General features: G+C 42.3%; 1 protein-coding gene across 1 annotated transcript; it reads left to right on the forward strand.

Moving 5' to 3' along the window:
• The first annotated feature begins 18 nt into the window (after positions 1–18).
• sbno1 (strawberry notch homolog 1 (Drosophila)) lies at positions 19–19,635 on the forward strand. Its single transcript, XM_077585391.1, has 33 exons — positions 19–332; positions 2,096–2,215; positions 2,302–2,394; positions 2,647–2,877; positions 2,947–3,079; positions 3,179–3,279; positions 3,362–3,458; positions 3,955–4,115; positions 4,201–4,334; positions 4,416–4,506; positions 5,079–5,240; positions 5,408–5,543; positions 5,616–5,721; positions 5,846–5,999; positions 6,084–6,266; positions 6,435–6,532; positions 6,614–6,765; positions 8,119–8,328; positions 8,397–8,570; positions 8,655–8,824; positions 9,512–9,643; positions 9,726–9,861; positions 9,944–10,056; positions 10,136–10,207; positions 11,003–11,102; positions 11,184–11,258; positions 11,359–11,505; positions 11,599–11,693; positions 11,835–11,921; positions 13,461–13,598; positions 14,524–14,600; positions 14,824–15,017; positions 17,465–19,635. The coding sequence occupies exons 2-33, from the start codon at positions 2,096–2,098 to the stop codon at positions 17,605–17,607; spliced, it is 4,215 nt and encodes a 1,404-aa protein (XP_077441517.1). The 5' UTR covers positions 19–332; the 3' UTR covers positions 17,608–19,635.
• Positions 19,636–20,302: the final 667 nt, after the last annotated feature.

The raw sequence follows: 20,302 nt of genomic DNA on the forward strand, positions 1-20,302 counted from the left end.
TGTTTGTCGTTTGCGTCAAAAGCATCAAAGAGGGCCGCGCTTGTTCTTTGTGCCGATGCACTATCGTGGCGGCTCGGCGGCTCCAACGGCCGCAGTGGTGCTGGTGGGGCGGCGCAGGGACGATCCATTCGACGACGGGAGGAGCGGAACCAGAGGCGGCTAAGCGAGGCCTAGTGCACGTCACGTGATCAGCATGCGGCGGAGAGCTTGATTAAAAAAAGAAAGAAGAAGAAGATGGCGTGAACGCGGCGGCGCGGACAGGACAACAACCGAACGAGTGCTGCGAGGCGCCCCCATTGCGGACCTACAGCGCCCCGTCTACCGCTCCTCAAGTAAGCCCACCCTTCTCGTAACGATGTCGGGAAAAATTAGAATTTATCGCACGCGTGAAATTATTGGGGGCTCTTTTAAAGAACTACCCGGTGTGTGCGGAGGTTGCCTTTTGCCATTCAGCGTTGCTAACGTTAGCTTAGCCGCAGCAATGACACAAACAGGCGACGCGAACCCGCCACCTTAGCCGCGTTTAAGTGTCCCTTCTACGGGGAGCAGTTGTAGGAGACGCCCGTTGTCGTTCGCCCTTGGTGAACGCGCGTCTTCAGTTATCTAACACGTCTAGCTAACTGACTCGCTTGCGGCTAAACGCCTTCCAAGTCGGATCACACTTATCTAACGACTTATGCGAGCTAAAATATGCGTAACAGGAGCCGTTTTAAAACAAAATGTGGCGTTCAGTTACCAGCGTTTGACGTCCCAGTACACGACTGACATTGCGAGCTCGCCGGGGCTGTTTACTAAGTCGTGGGTCATTTTTTGTTCACTTGGACCGTGGCCAGCGGCCAGTCCAGGGTGTTGTGTGTGTGCCCTTCCTCTCGCCTTAAGTCGCAGGGAATTTGCTACAGCTTACGCCGCAACACAAATACGAAGAATAATGCGGAAAAGTGTATGGATAATGTGTTGCGTTCAGGTACTGGCGTTGCGTGATCGCCGGGGGCTGTTCGGTACAATTTACTAGCTAGCTCAATGACTGCGTGTTTTCTTTCTAGGGCTAGGCAACACAAGGCACGACACGACTTATTTTATGACTCGTATTTTGCTCCCGTTTGCGCCCTAGCCCTTAAAAAAAAAAAAAGTTTTGGTTCGCTTTCGATTTGTCTAGCCAAACTAGCTAGTATGGAGCTGTGTCACCCTTCCTCGGGACAGTCGAGCTAAAATAAATTAATAATAATAAAAATTATGCTACCAAAATCATAGGTAGTCCGACTACAAGTATTAAGTTAATCACCTTTGCGTGTTTATGTGCAAAATAGTTTGTTGTAATGATTTAAAAGAGCCCTGTTAAGAGTTGGTAGCAGCGAGGTTGTCAAGAGGAAGCAGGAAGTCAGACGCAGCTAACACGTGTCTCGTTTGACCCGACCTTCTCATTTACATCGTCATATTTATATTGTTTTACCTACAAAAACATGAGTAGTTTTGGCAAATTAGCAATGTGTTCTATTTCAAAGCGTTTATCAAGTGCGCTGCACCTTAAGACCCCCCCCCCCTTTTTTTTTTGCAGCGCACATTCTATTTGTGCAAATGTGCAAGTGTCACCATAAGGTGCCTTTGAGCCATTAACATTTCACCCCCCCAAAAATGTGAGATTTACAATTTAACTTCATTTTCATTGTGTTATGTAGATGTCATGCTGTTCGGAATGCATATTAGTCATGCATGCACATTTAAAATCAACTGCAAGCAGTCGGACAATGTTCATGCTTGCTGAAAGCGCAGACACGTTTGGCTAATGTGAATTTTTTATGAGCACGTGGTGGAACTTAACTTAGCAACAGTATTCCCAAAACAACCCGATTATTCATTAATAAAATCGCTTTTTTTCCTCAACAGAAAAATTCACGACAGTGCATTAATGCAATAGACGGTGTTTGAAGAATGTTTTTTCACCCCTTTGTAGTAGCACTTTTTTTGTTATTAACATAAGATTGCCATTTTCAAAATCGGATTCAGTCTTGTAATAGTTGGGTTTTCTTCCAGCAGTGTCTGTATTTTTATGTCTTGTATTATTGATTATATTTCAGTGACTTTCTGTGTCTCGCAGATGGATCCTGGACAGGATTTACTTCTCACTGCACTCAGCGAGAGCGGCATTTGCCCCAATGACATCGGAATATTTGACGTCGATTCTCAGGATGTCGCGCAGCCCTCCACAACTCAGCAAGTGAGATGCTCCTCCCCTCTTCTCCTCTTTCCGGAAGAAAAGTCAAAGGTATCGGCGTGCTAATAGCGTTCCTGCTTGTCTTTCAGTCGATCTCAATCAGCGCCCTGGACGTTGGCTTGGGGTCCGAGTCCGGGGAAGTCATTCGAACCGAATCGCCAGGCCCCATCGTGACTATCAGAGTAAGATTTTTTTTTATTAAAAAAATTTAAAAAAGAAGTCTTTATGTTCCCACCCACAGTAGTTGAAAAATCAAAACTAGAGACACTTTCAAGGTCGAATAACGACGGTGGAATAACGTTTAACATTACTTTGAGGAACCAAAAAAGATTAAGCTTCCTCCAACAGTTCTGCAAATAAGATAACTATAGTGAGGATGCAACTGATGAACTGCATTAATCACCCCCCCCCCCACCCCCTTCTTCATTTTGCAGCAACACAAACCTCAGCCATCGACCACCACGTTTGTCTTAAATCAGCTCAATCAGCTGCCGTCGCTCGGCGCAGCCGCCACCAAGCAGTCGGCCGGCAACCCCGTCAAACACACCATCACCGTCACCAAGGTGGTCCACGTCACCAACGCCGCCCTGCGGGGCTCATGCACGCCCACCTCCACAAGCAACAACCCCTCAGTGTCCACAGCCGTGCCTTCAAACAAAGACCAGGTAGGAAATGTTGCCATTTTTGACGGCCTTTCCTGCGGTTTCTCTTACACGTGTTCGCCCGTTGAACAGATCCAGTTAAAGGACCTCCTCAGGGCGGGAGGTGCGAAGGGTTCGGGCCTGAAGGGCAACAGTCTGGTGGAGCTCATGAAGCTCAAGCCACCGCCGGACATCGCCACACTCGTAGCCACCGCCACCGGGCCTGGTAAGAAAGATATGTTGTACTGATTTTTGGCAAATCCCGGGAAGTTGCGAGAAGGTTTCTCTCATAAGCAAGTGACTCATCCATGTGCTTGTGCTCCAGGTGAGATGAACAATGGCGTCAAGAGGGAAAACGCGGCGAAAGAAAACGTCCGAACCTGGAATAACGACGAGCTCAAAATGCACGCCTTTTCACATTCCCTGGTGAGTATAAAAAAAAAATGCCACTGGATCACGTCTGTAAAGCAGATGTGAATGTCTTTATCGGTTATCCATCCCTGTGCAGAACGCGCCCGGGCTGAGGGACGAGGACGAGCCCGAGGAGGAGGAAGAGGAGGAGTTGGGTCACGCCGAGACGTACGCGGAGTACATGCCAATGAAGTGTAAGTGTGTTTGTTGCCTAATACCCGTGCCAGACCAGTATTTTTGACATTGGGAAGATTGAAGCCGAAATCAAACATTGACGAGAAACGCGACAAAATGAGGTGATCAGACTGTGGAGACAATAAAAAACATACACTAATGACATCATTTAAATGTAAAGAATTGCAGTTTTTTGCCACTTTTTTTTTTAAGACGGTGAAAATTGCGCTGCTCCTTCTGTTGTGCATCCGTTGGCCACCTGGGGGCAGTATAATACAGACATGCGGCTATATAGTACATGGAAATGGTCACAGAGTCTCAGTAAGCAGCAGTCATAAAAGTCATAGCTTGAAAAACTCCTAAGTTGGTTCCGGCGTTCTCGAGGCACAATTGTATTAGAATTTAGGTTGTAATCGTATGTCAGCGCTTCTGATGACATTGCGGCTCGTAGAGAAGGCCTTGCCGGCCCACTTTTGGTGCCCGACCTTTCCATTGAGTAGCCGCCATCTCATGCAGTAAAAGTTGGCCTGCGGCACCCCGACCCGGTGGTGGAGACCAGCTCCCTGTCCAGCGTGAGCCCGCCGGACGTGTGGTACCGCCTGTGCATCCCGGAGGAGGTCATCGACCGCGGCTGCCTCTCGGCCCTGCAGCTGGAAGCCATCACGTACGCCGCCCAGGTGATTTGAGCGTCTCTCGCTCGTCCTCGGCGATGTCACGCATCCGTCCGTCCGCCTCGAACCACCAAACATTTTTCCGTCGCAGCAACACGAGACGTTCCTGCCAAGCGGCGACCGAGCAGCCTACTTGATCGGCGACGGCGCCGGTGTGGGGAAAGGCCGCACCATCGCCGGGATCATCTATGAGAATTACCTCCTGGGCAGGAAGAGATCACTTTGGTAAATGCGCCAAATATTGTTGCCTTGTGATCTTTGCTACATTGACAAATTGAAATGTTGATCTCACTTTCCTGTTTGCAGGTTTAGCGTTTCCAATGACTTGAAGTACGATTCAGAGCGGGATTTGAGGGACATTGGAGCCAAGAACATCCAGGTCCATTCCCTGAACAAGGTACGACAAGCGAGTCATCTCAAAATTGTGAATCTATATTTCTATTATTAATTTATATTTATTAGGTGGGGTCTACCCAAGTGTTTCTATCTTTTCAAGACAAAAATATTTTTTACACAAAGGCCTCACTTCATCACACACGACACAGTGTGTGGCGCATGGATGCATCGCTAACAACTGTGTTTTTTCATAACGCATCTCTATGATTCACACTACAGTCACTTGAAAGTGGCTCTGGATCTTCGCTCGGGCTAGTTGATCATGCCATGGGTGGACGAACTATGTGTGGTGGTAGTTATGTTAATTTGTCCCACTGTCGCATCATAGTGGAGCGCAAATGCTGAACAGCTTCCTCACAGTATACTTTGTATACAAGCAATTAAAGGGAAGTCAACCTTAAACATTTCTTGACAATAAATACCATATTTAGACTAGTTGTTGCAAGAACATATTATTGGCACCAAATTTTTTTTAGGTCAACTTCCCCTTTACGTCAATTTTATATGTCCAGTTGGAGTGTTTGGACTTGACAGTGCGACTCAACCCCACGTTTTTTGTGTTTTTTTTCCCAGTTCAAGTACGGCAAGATCTCCTCCAAACACAACGGCAGCGTGAAGAAGGGCGTCATCTTCGCCACCTACTCGTCGCTGATCGGAGAGAGCCAGTCGGGCGGCAAGTACAAGACCAGGTTTGAGCAACTGCTCCACTGGTGCGGCGAGGACTTTGACGGCGTCGTATCCTTCCCTTTTTTAATGCTCAACTTTTGTGCACGTGGGTCGGCGTTCCCCAAAGTTAATTGAGCCGAGGCACGTTTTACATTTTGGTCAAATCGTGTTTTCAGTGATCTCTCACAGCGCAGCGGTTGTGTGGAAGACTTTTCCCTTAACCTCACTCACCCCAGATTGTCTATGATGAGTGTCACAAGGCAAAAAACGTGTGTCCCATCGGATCGTCCAAACCTACGAAAACCGGGCTGGCGGTTTTGGAGCTTCAGAACAAACTCCCCAAGGCTCGTGTGGTGTACGCCAGCGCCACAGGTGATGAGAATGCCGGCGCGGGGAACATCTGCTCGATGTCTGCCAAGCACTGAAAGTATATTCTCTCACCAGGTGCTTCGGAACCACGGAACATGGCCTACATGAACCGCCTGGGCATCTGGGGCCATAAAACTCCCTTCAGGGAGTTTGGCAACTTCATTCAAGCGGTCGAGCGCAGGTGATTTACAAAATCTTTAAAAAAAAAAAAAAAGGATTCTCCTTCTCTTGCTCGCACAGTTCTCTTAGTTGACGTTAACGGCAAAACTGACGCATGACGTGCTTTCACGGGCCGTCTCGTTCAGGGGCGTGGGCGCCATGGAGATCGTCGCCATGGACATGAAGCTGCGGGGCATGTACATCGCGCGGCAGCTGAGTTTCACCGGCGTGACGTTCAAGATCGACGAGGTCCCGCTGACCCAGCGCTACATCCACATGTACAACAAGTCGGTCAGGCTGGTGAGTTCGCCGCCCAGCTTTTGACATCTACAGAACCCGCCTTGCAATAAATGTTTTTAAAAATGATCTCAAAATCCCGTTCAGTGGGTGAGCGCCCGCGAGAAGTTCCAGCAGGCGGCCAACCTGATGGACGCCGAGCAGCGTATGAAGAAGTCCATGTGGGGCCAGTTCTGGTCGGCTCACCAGAGGTTCTTCAAATATCTCTGTATCGCCTCCAAAGTCCGGAGGGTGGTGCAGCTGGCCAGGGAGGAGGTCCATAACGGGAAGGTGAAACGTGACGCTTTAACTACCTGAGTTTTGATACTCATGGGATGAGATGAATATAGAAACAGTTATTACTGTTTTGGTTGGTTGATTGACAGTATTGATTCTGGTCTTTTTATATTTTTTTTTGGAAAAAAAAAAATGCTGACAAGTCGTTTTTCCCCCTCGCAGTGTGTGGTGATCGGCCTGCAGTCCACCGGGGAAGCGAGAACTCTGGAGGCCTTGGAGGAAGGCGGCGGCGAGCTGAATGACTTTGTGTCGACCGCAAAGTAGGAACTCCCCATCAGGCAATGATGATTGGTTCACAAAAAAAAATGGAGATGCGTTCACTGTCTTTTCTGGCGTCGCAGAGGTGTGCTGCAGTCCCTCGTGGAGAAGCATTTCCCGGCCCCTGACAGACAGAAGCTTTACAGCCTGCTGGGCATCGACCTCTCGGCCAAGAAGACCCCGTTGCCCAGTGACTCCACATCCCAGGCCCAGCAGAAGGGAAATAAAAGAAAGGGTATGAGAATTGAGGTTGTCGTCTTGACTTTCAGATAGAAAAAAAATGAAGTTGTGTGTTACAGAGCTGTCAAAATTAATGCACAATAAATCAAATTAATCGACAACTATTTTAATAATCGAGTAATTGTTTGAAGACGTTTTTTTTATGTAAATCAGGGATGTGATTTTTCCGCTAATTCGCGGAATTCCGCTTTTTTTTACCCCCCCCCCCCCAAAAAAAAATAAATTCCAATTTTATTTTTTATTTTTCATTTTATTTATTTTTTTAGTAGTCAGATAACATCTTCTGCTATAACAAAGACATTTGTGGTATGCTCTAATATGAGTTACTTTTCATTTGGTCATGATACAATTATTTGTTCATGAAATTTGAACTCTTCAACATTATTTATGTGTTAACTTAGTAATCGCATTAGTTAGATATGATGATATTCTCAGTGATAGTTTTTAAAAGCAAAGGCAGTCCAATGTTTTTGAATGTGACTGATTTTGAGTTGACTAAAACTGCCATTTTATATGGGATCGTTCAATATACATTGAAAATTTATGCTGTTGTTTTGTCTATTTCTTTGTCATGTGAGTGCATTGAAAGTACTTAAAAACACGGAAAACCCATGAGCGAGTGCCAGCGGCCCCCAGACCCCCGGCTAAATTTTCTGATAATTTCACTTTGGTCAAATCACATCCCTGGTAAATGGTCAAAATCCTCAACGGTAATTGTTCACGGATTTCTGTAGTCCTTCATGAAAGAAGACTGATTATCTTCTGTGTTTAATCAAAATAAGACATTTGCAAGCATCAGTTTTTACTTTGGAAAACGATGACTGAACCGGTAATACAGACGCTCCCCAACTTACGAACGAGTTACGTTGCGAGCGATCGTTCGTAAGGTGAATTCGTTCGTAAGTTGCTTCAGCGCTATATTTTGTATTATAATTTATGTTTAAAGCCTATATAAGTATATTGAAGGTTTATATAAGTATGTTTAAGGCTTGTACAAGTAAACTGCATTGGTTTGTACTGAAAAAAACTTTTAATAAAATGGAGAGAATACGTACAGTACTGTATGTTAGAGATGTTCGTATGTACCGTTGTTCGTAACTCGAATGTTCGTAAGTAGGGGAGCGTCTGTATAGTACTAACATCACCCCCCCCCCCTTTTTTTTTTTTTAAATCACTATATGAATACAAAGTACGAAATAAACAGTAATCGGGGGGGGGGTGCTTTTGTAATACACTTTAATGCAAAATTAAAATGAATCTGATTAGTCGATTAATTGAATAAATGAATCATTCTAAAAAATATTCAATAGTGACAGGCTACAGCACTAGTGTGTTATGGTTTCTCCAGCCCCAGAGATCAAGCAAAAACAGAAGAAGAAGGCCCGCACGCACGGCGGACTGTCGGGCACGAGCTCGGACGACAGCCAGTCGGACGAGTCGGACAAAGACTCCGGCAGGGACGGCGAGAGCGACGACAGCTTCAAATCGGTCAGCTCGGCGGACGAGGACGACGACTTCAACCCGTTCAGAGACGAGTCGGATGAGGACGACGAGGATGGTGAGGGATGCGAGTCAACGCGTGGGAAGTGAACCCCGTGTTGATTGCGGAGGGATTGTTCTGTTCAGATCCCTGGCTGGTCCGGAAGGAGCCCAAGAAAAGCAAAGAGAAAAAGAAGAAGAACAAGCGAAGGAAGAGCATCGACCCCGACTCCATCCAAAGTGCCTTGTTGGCCTCCGGCCTGGGCTCCACCCGGCCGACGTTTACCGCACCCGTCACGCCCATGCCCACGCCGATAGCAGGTATTATACGGCGGCGCTCTGCTAAAATTGCTCTTTGACATATTTTGGGGAGACATTTCTCAACTGGCCGGTTGGGTTGCACAGTTAAAGCAGAGCCCGACGACAGCTGCTTGACGAGCCAGGACGCCGTGGAGCACGCTCAGAAAATGAAGCGGGACCTCCTGGACAAACTGGAGGAGCTGGCCGAGGCGCTGCCGCCCAACACGTTGGACGAGCTCATCGACGAGCTGGGAGGGCCGGAAAACGTTGCTGAGGTAGAAAATGTGGGATTTAAGCTAACGTTGATATCGATTTGGTGAAGCCCATTAAAGGCCTAAAGCGCCTGGCAAAACATGTCTCTAAAACCTGGAAATTCAACAATAATAAAATATTTGATATCTCAGCTCCTGAACCACATAGAAAAATAATTCCAAAAATAATAACAATAATATATATATATTTTTTAAATAAGTTAAAAATGATTAAAAATTAAAAATAGTAAGTCGTAATCACACACACAAAAAATGTAGTTTTGTTTTTTTATCATCTCGCTGTCTTGGTGGTCATATTTAGTGAAGAAGCTCTTCAAATATATCCCAAGTAGCCTTAAAAAGTCTTGAATTTGTTGAACCAGCAGGCAATCTTGAGTCTTGCATAAGCAACTGCCGTAACAGAGGTGATGTTACTTGATAATGCAAAATGAATTTCTATTTGATTACTCTCATAATTGATGGAATATTTTGTAGAATTCTGCAAATATTTGATAGCTCTAGTCCTAATGTAAATGCATTTATAAGAATAAACTTTTTTTTTTTTAATGGTTTAATAAATAAGGCCATGATCGTTTTTTTTTTTTTTTAATATTTACCGAATACTGTATTTTGTATTTGATCGCCCATCAAACTTGACCTACAATAAACCTGAAAATGTTGAGCTCATCTTTATTTCCCCTTTACCCGTAGATGACCGGTCGCAAAGGCCGCGTGGTCAGCAACGACGACGGCACCATCACGTACGAGTCCCGTTCGGAGCTCGACGTCCCCGTGGAAATCCTCAACCTGACCGAGAAGCAGCGTTTCATGGACGGGGAAAAAGTAAAAGAACCCACCCTTTTAGAACGGCAGACTACCAGTTGGACCCAAGTCTTTGAACTGTTGCCACTTTTCTCCGCCCCAGCACATCGCCATCATCTCGGAAGCGGCCAGCTCGGGCATCTCGCTGCAGGCCGACCGGCGGGTCAAGAACCAGCGCCGCAGGGTCCACATGACGCTGGAGCTGCCGTGGAGCGCTGACCGAGCCATCCAGCAGTTCGGTCGGTGCAGCCCGGAAACTTTCTCGCTGCCTCATCTGTCACGTCGTGTGATACAACTCAAATGTTGCCGTGTGACCCACAGGAAGAACTCACAGGTCCAACCAGGTCACAGCTCCCGAGTACGTCTTCCTCATCTCGGAGCTGGCCGGCGAGCAGAGATTTGCCTCCATCGTGGCCAAAAGATTAGAAAGTCTTGTATGTCAATTAGTAACTATTAATTGGAGGCATTGGGTTTGAATTTGTCAGACTGACTGCTGTGCGTTCTCTCCAACAGGGGGCGCTCACTCACGGCGACAGAAGAGCGACAGAGACCCGGGATCTCAGCAGGTTTAACTTTGACAACAAAGTAAGCACAAGATGCTCAAAATGTGATTTAATAGGCGTGTCTATCATGTCCAGACACGCAAAAAAAAGCCAAGGCAGCATGTCTGAAGACATTTTTTTTTATATATATAGAAGTTGCAATTTAAGTGTCATTTTGGCCATTCTAACTCTTTGACTGCCAGACGTTTTCAGAAAAAGGGATGCCGTGGGTGCCAGCCGATTTTAAGCATTTTGACTGATCTTTCAAGGTCCATAGAAAATTATGTGTTTGGACTATGGAAACACACATACTGCCAAAACAAGATTGGACTCTCATCTTCCATCAGAAAAAAAAAAGTTTGTTTCTACCTTATTCCGTTTTTGAGTAATCAACAATAGAAAATGGTTAGTTTCACCTGTTTTGAAAAAAAAAAACGTATTTTAACGTCTTTGGCACTCCTCCATAGGATTTTACGAAACGTTATTTAACGTTTTTGGCAGTCAAAGAGTTAAAGAAGAATTCAAAGATAGGCTCCTTGAGATTTTATCATTGCTGCCTAATTTGAACCGCAAAAGAGACCAAATAGTGAAATGTAATTGTGGGTGCTGAATGGCAATGAATAATTAGACAGATAATTCAAAATGTTGAAATCTTTTTAGTTTTGTGTCGCTTTCTGCGGGCCGCGCATGACGGCAACGTTTGGTGACACAACATAAAACACAAAAGCCGAAATAACTTCACCATGCGTGGGCACTGATGTCTTAATTTGCTGCCTTGACGGGAATCGGAGAATCTGCGTTTTGAGTGATTCAACTGCGCACAATTGTCTGGTTGCAGTACGGCCGAAACGCTCTGGAAATCGTGATGAAGTCGATCGTGAAGATCGACACGCCGCTCGTGTCGCCGCCCTCGGACTTTGAAGGAGAATTCTTCAAAGGTACGAACGACTCTTTTGGGAATGACAAGGAATCTCGAGGGCTCTTGTTAATTTGAAGAACGACTTGCTTTTGTTGTTTAGATGTCCAAAGGGGCTTGATAGGTGTGGGCCTCATTAACGTGGAGGACCGATACAACGCGCTGTCTCTGGACAAAGGTAAAAAAAAAAGACAACTGCAACGCATCAGATTGCAGTATGGCTTTGCTGGTGTTGGCTTTTCACTGCATTTGATGTTGCGAACCCCCAACCCTGACAGACTACAACAACATTGGGAAGTTCCTGAACCGCATCCTGGGCATGGAGGTCCATCAGCAGAACGCCTTGTTTCAGTACTTCTCCGACACGCTGGCAGCCGTCATCCAGGAAGCCAAACGGAACGGCAGATTCGACATGGGCATTCTCGGTGCGAATTTTATTTTTTTTTCTCTTTTTGTGCGATTCCCTCTCATTACTTTTTTTAATTTTTATTTTATTTTATTATTATTACTTTTTTAAGATCTTGGCTCCGGTCATGAGAAGGTCAAGAAGGTGGACTGCAAAAAGTTCCTGACGCCGGGCTACACAGCGTCAGGCCACGTTGAGCTTTTCACGGTAGGTTCCTGCCAACGTATTTTTGGTAGGAAGCAACGTTGAAATACTTTCAGACCTGCACTGTTTTGGTCCGCTTTCAACGGACCAGAGTTCATTTCCCACGCTGATCCTCCGCGTGTGGGTTTGTGTGTGTGTGTGCAGGTGGGCGTGGAACGAGGGATGTCCTGGGAGGAAGCGACGCATGATTGGGCGGATCAGAACGGACCAGATGATGGCTTCTATGTGCAGGTATGTTCGATGAGAAGTGCTAAAGTAATACCTTGGCTTAAGTTTTCTTCCTCCCACTTCTTGCTAGTCCAGGTTTTAATGATTGGTTGGAAAGTGATGTAGAGCAGGGATGTGATTTTTCCGCTAATTCGCGGAATTCCACTTTTTTTACCCCCCCCCCCCAAAAAAAAATCGATTTATTTTTATTTTTTTATTTTTTATTTTTTTTTAGTAGTTCATTGTGTATGCACATGACTCAGACAGATAACATCTTCTGCTATAACAAAGACATTTGTGGTATGCTCTAATATGAGTTACTTTTCATTTGGTCATGATACAATTATTTGTTCATGAAATTTGAACTCTTCAACATTATTTATGTGTTAATTTAGTAATCACATTAGTTAGATATGATGATATTCTCAGTGATAGTTTTTAAAAGCAAAGGCAGTCCAATGTTTTTGAATGTGACTGATTTTGAGTTGACTAAAACTGCCATTTTATATGGGATAGTTCAATATACATTGAAAATTTATGCTGTTGTTTTGTCTATTTCTTTGTCATGTGAGTGCATTGAAAGTACTTGAAAACACGGAAAACCCATGAGCTCCGGGGGGCTTCTCCCCCCACCCCCCTTGTCCCCCCACCAGGGCACTGCCCTGGACCTAGCTGGGTGCCAGCGGCCCCCAGACCCCCGGCTAAATTTTCAGATAATTTCACTTTGGTCAAATCACATCCCTGGTAGAGGTTTTTTTTTTGTTTGTTTTTTATGGAGAGCTCAGTATTGTTCATTTGATTTGACATTTCATCATTGCTCTCCTTTTTTATTAAAAACATTTTATATATATATATATTTTTTTTTTTATTTTTTATTATTTTTTTTGTGCGTGCGAGCGTGTTTGTATTCATTAGTTCACCTAAAACCTATTAAAAAAAAAAATCCCATACTAACTCTTTGACTGCCAGACGTTTTCAGAAAAGGGATGCCGTGGGTGCCAGCCGATTTTAAGCATTTTGACTGATCTTTCAAAGTGCACAGAAAATTATGTGTTTGGACTATGGAAACACACATACTACCAAATGAAAGATTGGACTCTCATCTTTTATCAGAAAAAATAAGTTTGTTTCTACCTTATTCCGTTTTTCAGTAATCAACAATAGAAAATGGTTAGGTTCCCCTCTGTTTTGAAACAAACGTCTTTGGCACTCCTCCCTAGGATTTTACTAAATGTTATTTAACGTTTTTGGCAGTCAAAGAGCTAATTATATAATATAATAATAAATTGCCAAATGCAGAAACATCAATGTAAGTTATCACGATGTGGTGGCTCTCGCTAACAGGCAGAATTAAGTAACCAGAATTAGGTTAAAAAAGTTTTTTTTTTTTTTTTTATGTTGACTGCTGTGTGAAATCGTCTGAACATGTTTATCAAGTTTCACTCTTGTATTGGGAGTACACGGAGAGAGAAAAAAGTAAAAGAAAGTGACACGTTGGCACGTTGCCACCATTTTGCACGGTAGGTGATTCAAACTGTGCGTGTGTTCGTTCAACTTCTCCAGTCACGGAACAATAAGAAGACGGCCATTTTGGTGAAGGAGGTGAACACAAAGAAGCGACTCTTCCTGGTCTTCCGACCCAACACGGGCAGGCAACTCAAGCTGGAGACATACGCCGACATCAAGAAGAAGTTTAAGAAGGTTTGCTTTTTATGCAAGGTTTTTTTTCCTGCACTTTTTACAAGGCATCCTTTAAAAAAAAAAATATATATATATATATATATATATATATTTTTTTTTTTTTTTACATACATGTCAACCCATAAGGTTTGTCCGTATTTCTTACGGATTTTTAAGTGTTGCAAAAGCATACGGGCGTATTTGGAAATGAATACGGATTTAACTGTTTTCATGAAAATAATAATATTAGTATATATTGCTTACCCTTTTTAAATGTATTTAGTATTTACTGTCGGCTACGTGCTACACGTGTGCATAAGCTCGATTTAAACAACAACCGGTCACAAAATCTCGTCTATCGCGCGAGACTTCTAACAGTTTCCTGACATGCGCGGTTAAGAAATTTGTGTTAGCGCGAAAATTGCGAGTCGTTCGCAGTGGTTGAGAAAATGGGGGACAGGCCGGCCAAAAAAACAAGACACACCGGACGTTTTCGTTCGGAATGGACGGATTTATTTAAGGTAATTGGTCCGTCAAAACTTGGAGAAGAGTATGCATCATGTTCGCTTTGTTGACGGGACATTAAGGTTGCGGCATCTGGCATTTACGATGTCAAACAACATTTGAAATCAAAGTTGCACGAGAGAAATGTGACGCAACAAAAAAGTCAACCGTCCCTGTGATATTTAGAAATCAGTTTTTTCTTTGTGCAATAAAATGTCATTTGGAACAAGATACTGTCAATGTCTTCATATAAGAAAGAAAGTAAGGTAAGATTAATGTTATTGCATGAAACAGCTTTAGTATTGATAAAACTGACATAAGGATTTTTATGGGAAAATAAGGACTTTATGGGTTTGTAATACAGGTGGGACCAAATTAGGGTTGACATGTATGTTTTTAATATATTTTTTTTTTTTATGATTTTAATTTTCCTCATTGTTAGGTCTTGTCGGAAGACGCCAAGCAACACTGGAACGAGCAGCACACCTCGTCGGCGAAAATCTGCTCGCATGCTTTCTGGTACGTCTGTCAAGTATGTCCGGTCCCCTCCAAAAGTATTGGGACAGCAAGTTTGTTTTTGTTCTACGCTGAACCCGTTTGGCCTTCAGGTGAAAAGATGAATATGATCCAAAAGTACCAAATTCCAACTTTCATGTTACTTACATGCGGACGTGTTAAAACAACTCGGGACACGGAGCACCTTTTTGTTTGAAGCCACCGCGTGCGGCGTTTCTGTCCGCAGGCGGGGCAACTGCAAGAAGGCCTCGGTGGGGCTGCAGTGCGAGGTGGGCCTGCGCTGCCGCACGTACTACGTGCTGTGCGGCTCGGTGCTGAGCGTGTGGAACGAACTGGAGGAGGTGCTCACGCCCGTCAGCGGCACCAACGTCAAGGTGCAGATTGTACGTCTGCGCACCGAGGACGGCCAGCGGATAGTCGGTGAGCGCTTCGGCGATGTTGCAATCTTAGAGATTTACTGAATTTGACCAAATGACTACATTGTCACACTTAAGGAGGAAGTCAACCGTAGCCATTTCTTGACAAAAACATGTTATATGTGACCTCACGAGTTTAAACATGACATTCCGATTATTACATTTGTGAAATATGAGTTGTAAAGCAAAATCCAGCCGTTTTTATCCTTCTCGGGGCAACCATTTTGCCACTTGCTGTCGACTGAAGATGACCTCACAGTTGCGCAGGGCTTAGGCAACGTCCAATCACAGCTCCGCTGTTTTCTGAAGCTGAGCTGTGATTGGTTGTTAGCTGAGCAACTGCGATGTCATTTTCACTTGACAGCAAGTGGCAAAATGGCCGCCTTGTGATTAAAAATGGCTAGATTTTGCTGCTCAACTTGCATTCCACTAACGCAATATTAACTTATTCACTGCCTGCCATTGACGGCTATAGACGTCAAAAATTCATTTGAACTATTTCTATTTGTTTAACTCTTTGACTGCCAGACGTTTTCAGAAAAAGGGATGCCGTGGGTGCCAGCCGATTTTAAGCATTTTGACTGATCTTTCAAGGTCCATAGAAAATTATGTGTTTGGACTATGGAAACACACATACTACCAAATGAAAGATTGGACTCTCATCTTTCATCAGAAAAAAAAAAGTTTGTTTCTACCTTATTCCGTTTTTCAGTAATCAACAATAGAAAATGGTTAGTTTCACCTCTGTTTTGAAACAAACGTCTTTTAACGTCTTTGGCACTCCTCCATAGGATTTTACTAAACGTTATTTAACGTTTTTGGCAGTCAAAGAGTTTTAAAAAATTCCCACTCTTGTTAACAAGAGTATGAAAACCTAGAAAAAAATGTTTATTGTTCGTTTAGAACAGATATAAAATTTGTGATTAATCATGATTTAACTAGTGAAGTCATGCAATTAATTATGAGGAAAAAAATGTAATCGCCTGATGCCCCTAATTTTTAATAATCTTCCTAACTCTTCCTTTTTTTTTTAAGAAAAAAAAAAAAGATTATTAACTCTTTGACTGCCAGACGTTTTCAGAAAAAGGGATGCCGTGGGTGCCAGCCGATTTTAAGCATTTTGACTGATCTTTCAAGGTCCATAGAAAATTATGTGTTTGGACTATGGAAACACACATACTACCAAAAAAAGATTGGACTCTCATCCTTCATCAGAAAAAAAAAAGTTTGTTTCTACCTTATTCCGTTTTTCAGTAATCAACAATAGAAAATGGTTAGTTTCACCTCTGTTTTGAAACAAACGTCTTTTAACGTCTTTGGCACTCCTCCATAGGATTTTACTAAACGTTATTTAACGTTTTTGGCAGTCAAAAGAGTTAAAAAAAAATCCCACTCTTGTTAACAAGAGTATGAAAACCTAGAAAAAAAATGTTTATTGTTCATTTAGAACAGATATAAAATTTGTGATTAATCATGATTTAACTAGTGAAGTCATGCGATTAATTATGAGAAAAAAATGTAATCGCCTGATGCCCCTAATTTTTAATAATCTTCCTAACTCTTCCTTTTTTTTTTTTAAGAAAAAAAAAAAAGATTATTAACTCTTTGACTGCCAGACGTTTTCAGAAAAGGGATGCCGTGGGTGCCAGCCGATTTTAAGCATTTTGACTGATCTTTCAAGGTCCATAGAAAATTATGTGTTTGGACTATGGAAACACACATACTACCAAAAAAAGATTGGACTCTCATCCTTCATCAGAAAAAAAAAGTTTGTTTCTACCTTATTCCGTTTTTCAGTAATCAACAATAGAAAATGGTTAGTTTCACCTCTGTTTTGAAACAAACGTCTTTTAACGTCTTTGGCACTCCTCCATAGGATTTTACTAAACGTTATTTAACGTTTTTGGCAGTCAAAGAGTTTAAAAAAATTCCCACTCTTGTTAACAAGAGTATGAAAACCTAGAAAAAAAATGTTTATTGTTCATTTAGAACAGATATAAAATTTGTGATTAATCGTGATTTAACTCGTGAAGTCATGCGATTAATTATGAGGAAAAAAATGTAATCGCCTGATGCCCCTAATTTTTAATAATCTTCCTAACTCTTCCTTTTTTTTTTTAAGAAGAAAAAAAAAAGATTATTAAAAATTGGTGGCGTCCTTTTTTTTTCACAATTAATCACAAATTTTATATCTGTTCTAAATGTACTATATATTTTTTTTCTAGGTTTTCATACTCTTGTTAACAAAAGTGGGGGGAAAATGCTAAACTAACAGAAATATTTCAAATGAATTTTTATAGCCGTCAATGGCAGTGAATGAGTTAACCGGAATACCATATTTAAACTAGTGGGGCTGCATAGAACATATTATTGTCAAGATTTTTTTTTTTGGGGGGGGGGGGGGGTGTTGACTCCCCTTTTTTAACATGATCTCGCCCCCACCCATCGCAGGACTGATCATTCCGGCCAACTGTGTATCGCCGCTGATGCACAAGCTGTCCACGTCGGACCAGTTCCAGCAGCTGGCCGTGCAGGAGCAGCACAAGAGGCAGCAGCTGCACCCCCAAAGTCTGAGCCACGCGCCCAACACATAGTGGCGCCAGACGGACGCCGCTAAAGCGGACCGGTGTACATACAAGAGGAACTGTTTCAGGGCTTTTTTTTTTTGTTTTCCGTTCTTATTCTTTTAATTTGGAAGACTCTCGCTATCACCTCTCTTTCCGACGGGTGATGTTTTTCGTCCTCTGACATTCAGAGTGGAAGATGCGCTACCGACCCCCCCCCCCCCCCCCCCGCCACACTGGAATCTGACCCGCTACGTTACAATCCAACAATAAACCCTTCAGACTTTCACTTTGATTCTTGTTTGTTTTCCTACAGTTCTCGAGAGGAATGTTCCATTACACTACATGGTACTTAAAAATAGTTTTGAGATTTTGGGCTTCAAGTTGAGATTTTCAGAGGAACCGAAAATGAAGCGTGAACTTAAGTTGACCTCTGAACTTTTAAATGCACGTCCAATTTCAAAATTTCCTTCTTTTTTTTTTCACAACTTCCAACTTTTGCTTCTTACTCTCAGGCTCATTTGCAGTGAATGTCCTTGAAATTTTTCACGGATCAAAAAGATGGTCAAATGAAATTCACCTGTAAAAGGTTATGTTGAATTTTGTTATCTCTTTGACTGCCAGACGTTTTCAGAAAAGGGATGCTGTGGGTGCCAGCCGATTTAAGCATTTTGACTGATCTTTCAAGGTCCACAGAAAATGTTGTGTTTGGACTATGGAAACATGAAAGATTGAACTCTCATCTTTCATCAGAAAAAAAAAGTTTGTTTCTACCTAATTCCGTTTTTCAGTAATCAACAATAGAAAATGGTTAGTTTCACCTCTGTTTTGAAAAAAACATCTTTTAACGTCTTTGGCAGTCCTCCATAGGATTTTACTAAACGTTATTTAACGTTTTTGGCAGTCAAAGAGTTATTCAAAAATGTCACCCAAAAGCCTAATATTATTAGCGTTTTTTTGTTAGTAGTGTAGTGATCTTGGCAAACGGCAGCCACCCTTAACATAAAACACATTTCCTGTCTTGACAAGTTCAATGTGGCGCAGTTACAAATCCGGGAAGTTCTGCATGAGTTGATTGAAATGCATGACATGTCCCTTGTTTTGTTTTGAATGGTCTCAGGTGTTTTGGACATGACAGCTCATTCCATGGTCAAATAATGTCATTTTCTTCTTCTACTACCACTTGTAATGTTGAAGGGCACCACTACATCTGCTAGCAGAGAAATAAATCAAGTGTTCTTGGTTCAGAAATGCAAATAGGTCTCACGCAAATGTTGATTTTTGTACATTTTTGTATTTATAAAAAAAAAAAAAAATTGTCTTTTTAAATGGACTATTCATATCCTCGAAAATCTACGTGTAGATTGCCTATTATGAAAAGCCTTTTGAGCATTTATTTGAGATCTACTTTTAAAGGTCCAACTACTCATTCTAGTAATTCTCCGAGTACGGAATTATTTTACTGGGCAGAAGTCACTCTCCCACATGGACCTAAATCTGCATATTTATAGAAAATTGTATTAAGCACTTAATTGAAAATCATTGATGTCATCTTAAGGTTGCGGCTTTATTGGGAGGTTCATGTACTAGTACACTCTTGTCCTCCACTATTAAGACAATTCAGTATACTAGTAGAAAGGTAGCATACTAGTTCACAGTTGAAGCTCACTAGTGCTGCACTCGTATCATTACTACGCCCAACTAGGAGTCCTGTCTTGCACGATTATCCTCCTGGGATATATTAGTAGCACTAAAAAGCCCTCTAGTAATTTTGTGTCTACTAACATGCAGTTATCCTACTAGTGTGCTGACTGGTTATACAGTAGTCGGGAAAAATGTTACTAGTAGTCACTGAATTGTCTTATTAGTGAGGTCTAAGGGCATACACGGGCCTTAAACTGTTACGTCGACTACAAATGAATGCTCAAAAGGTTTACCATAAGGCCTTGGGAGATGTGTTCAAGTTCTGTCGGGGCGTTGGAAATTTAGTGAAATCAATTTCCAGCTGATAGGGCCATGAAAAGTGTTAAATGGTCAATAAAGCTTGGTAAAAACTTGCTCTTCCGAAAAATGTTTTTTTGGGGGGCCTAAAAATGGGTAGTTGTGGGGGTGATATTTTATCATTAGGTGATTAACATGAATGTTTTACAATATATATTTGATAAGGAATTACGTTTTTAAGCAGTCAAATTGTGCTTAAAAAACATTTTGGCATAATAGCTGCTCATTGGCGTGTAATTGATCATTTTAGAAGAGTCAAGACAAATATTTGGCATTACTAAAATGTTTATTTCATAAAAAATAGGCAGAGTCAAACTTTTGTAACCCATTCTATCTCGGTCATTTACTAAAAATATTAATGCTAACTCAAGTGTACGAAGGGTACGAAAATGTATTTTTTTAATTCCACGATAAAATTCTTATTTAATAATAAACGCTAAAAAGTGGAGTTTACTTTTTTAAAACATGAGTTATAGTCAAATTTGGGTCAAACCATAAGATTTTGCATTTTCTATGAAATGCGTATTTCATAAATGCTAATTTAAATAATTTTAATTCTAGTTGACTGGTGTGAAAATTGGGTCAAACCATTTGTACGCGACTCAGAGGCGGACACAAATGTAATTATTTCACCCAAAAGGTGATTAGTCAAATATTGTAATTATCCGCCCGTGTCTCTTTATTGAATAAAAAAAAATGTCATATGAAAAAATATTAGAACGTG

The sequence above is a fragment of the Vanacampus margaritifer genome, chromosome 14, assembly GCF_051991255.1.
Source record: "Vanacampus margaritifer isolate UIUO_Vmar chromosome 14, RoL_Vmar_1.0, whole genome shotgun sequence".
Taxonomy (NCBI): Eukaryota; Metazoa; Chordata; class Actinopteri; order Syngnathiformes; family Syngnathidae; genus Vanacampus; species Vanacampus margaritifer.

Excerpts from the sequence above, each read along its gene's own strand:
- sbno1 (XM_077585391.1), top strand. The coding sequence starts at position 2,096 with ATGGATCCTGGACAGGATTTACTTCTCACTGCACTCAGCGAGAGCGGC. Across the intron at positions 4,335-4,415 it reads GGCAGGAAGAGATCACTTTG|GTTTAGCGTTTCCAATGACT; the intron begins GTAAATGCGCCA and ends TCCTGTTTGCAG. Across the intron at positions 4,507-5,078 it reads AGGTCCATTCCCTGAACAAG|TTCAAGTACGGCAAGATCTC; the intron begins GTACGACAAGCG and ends TTTTTTTCCCAG.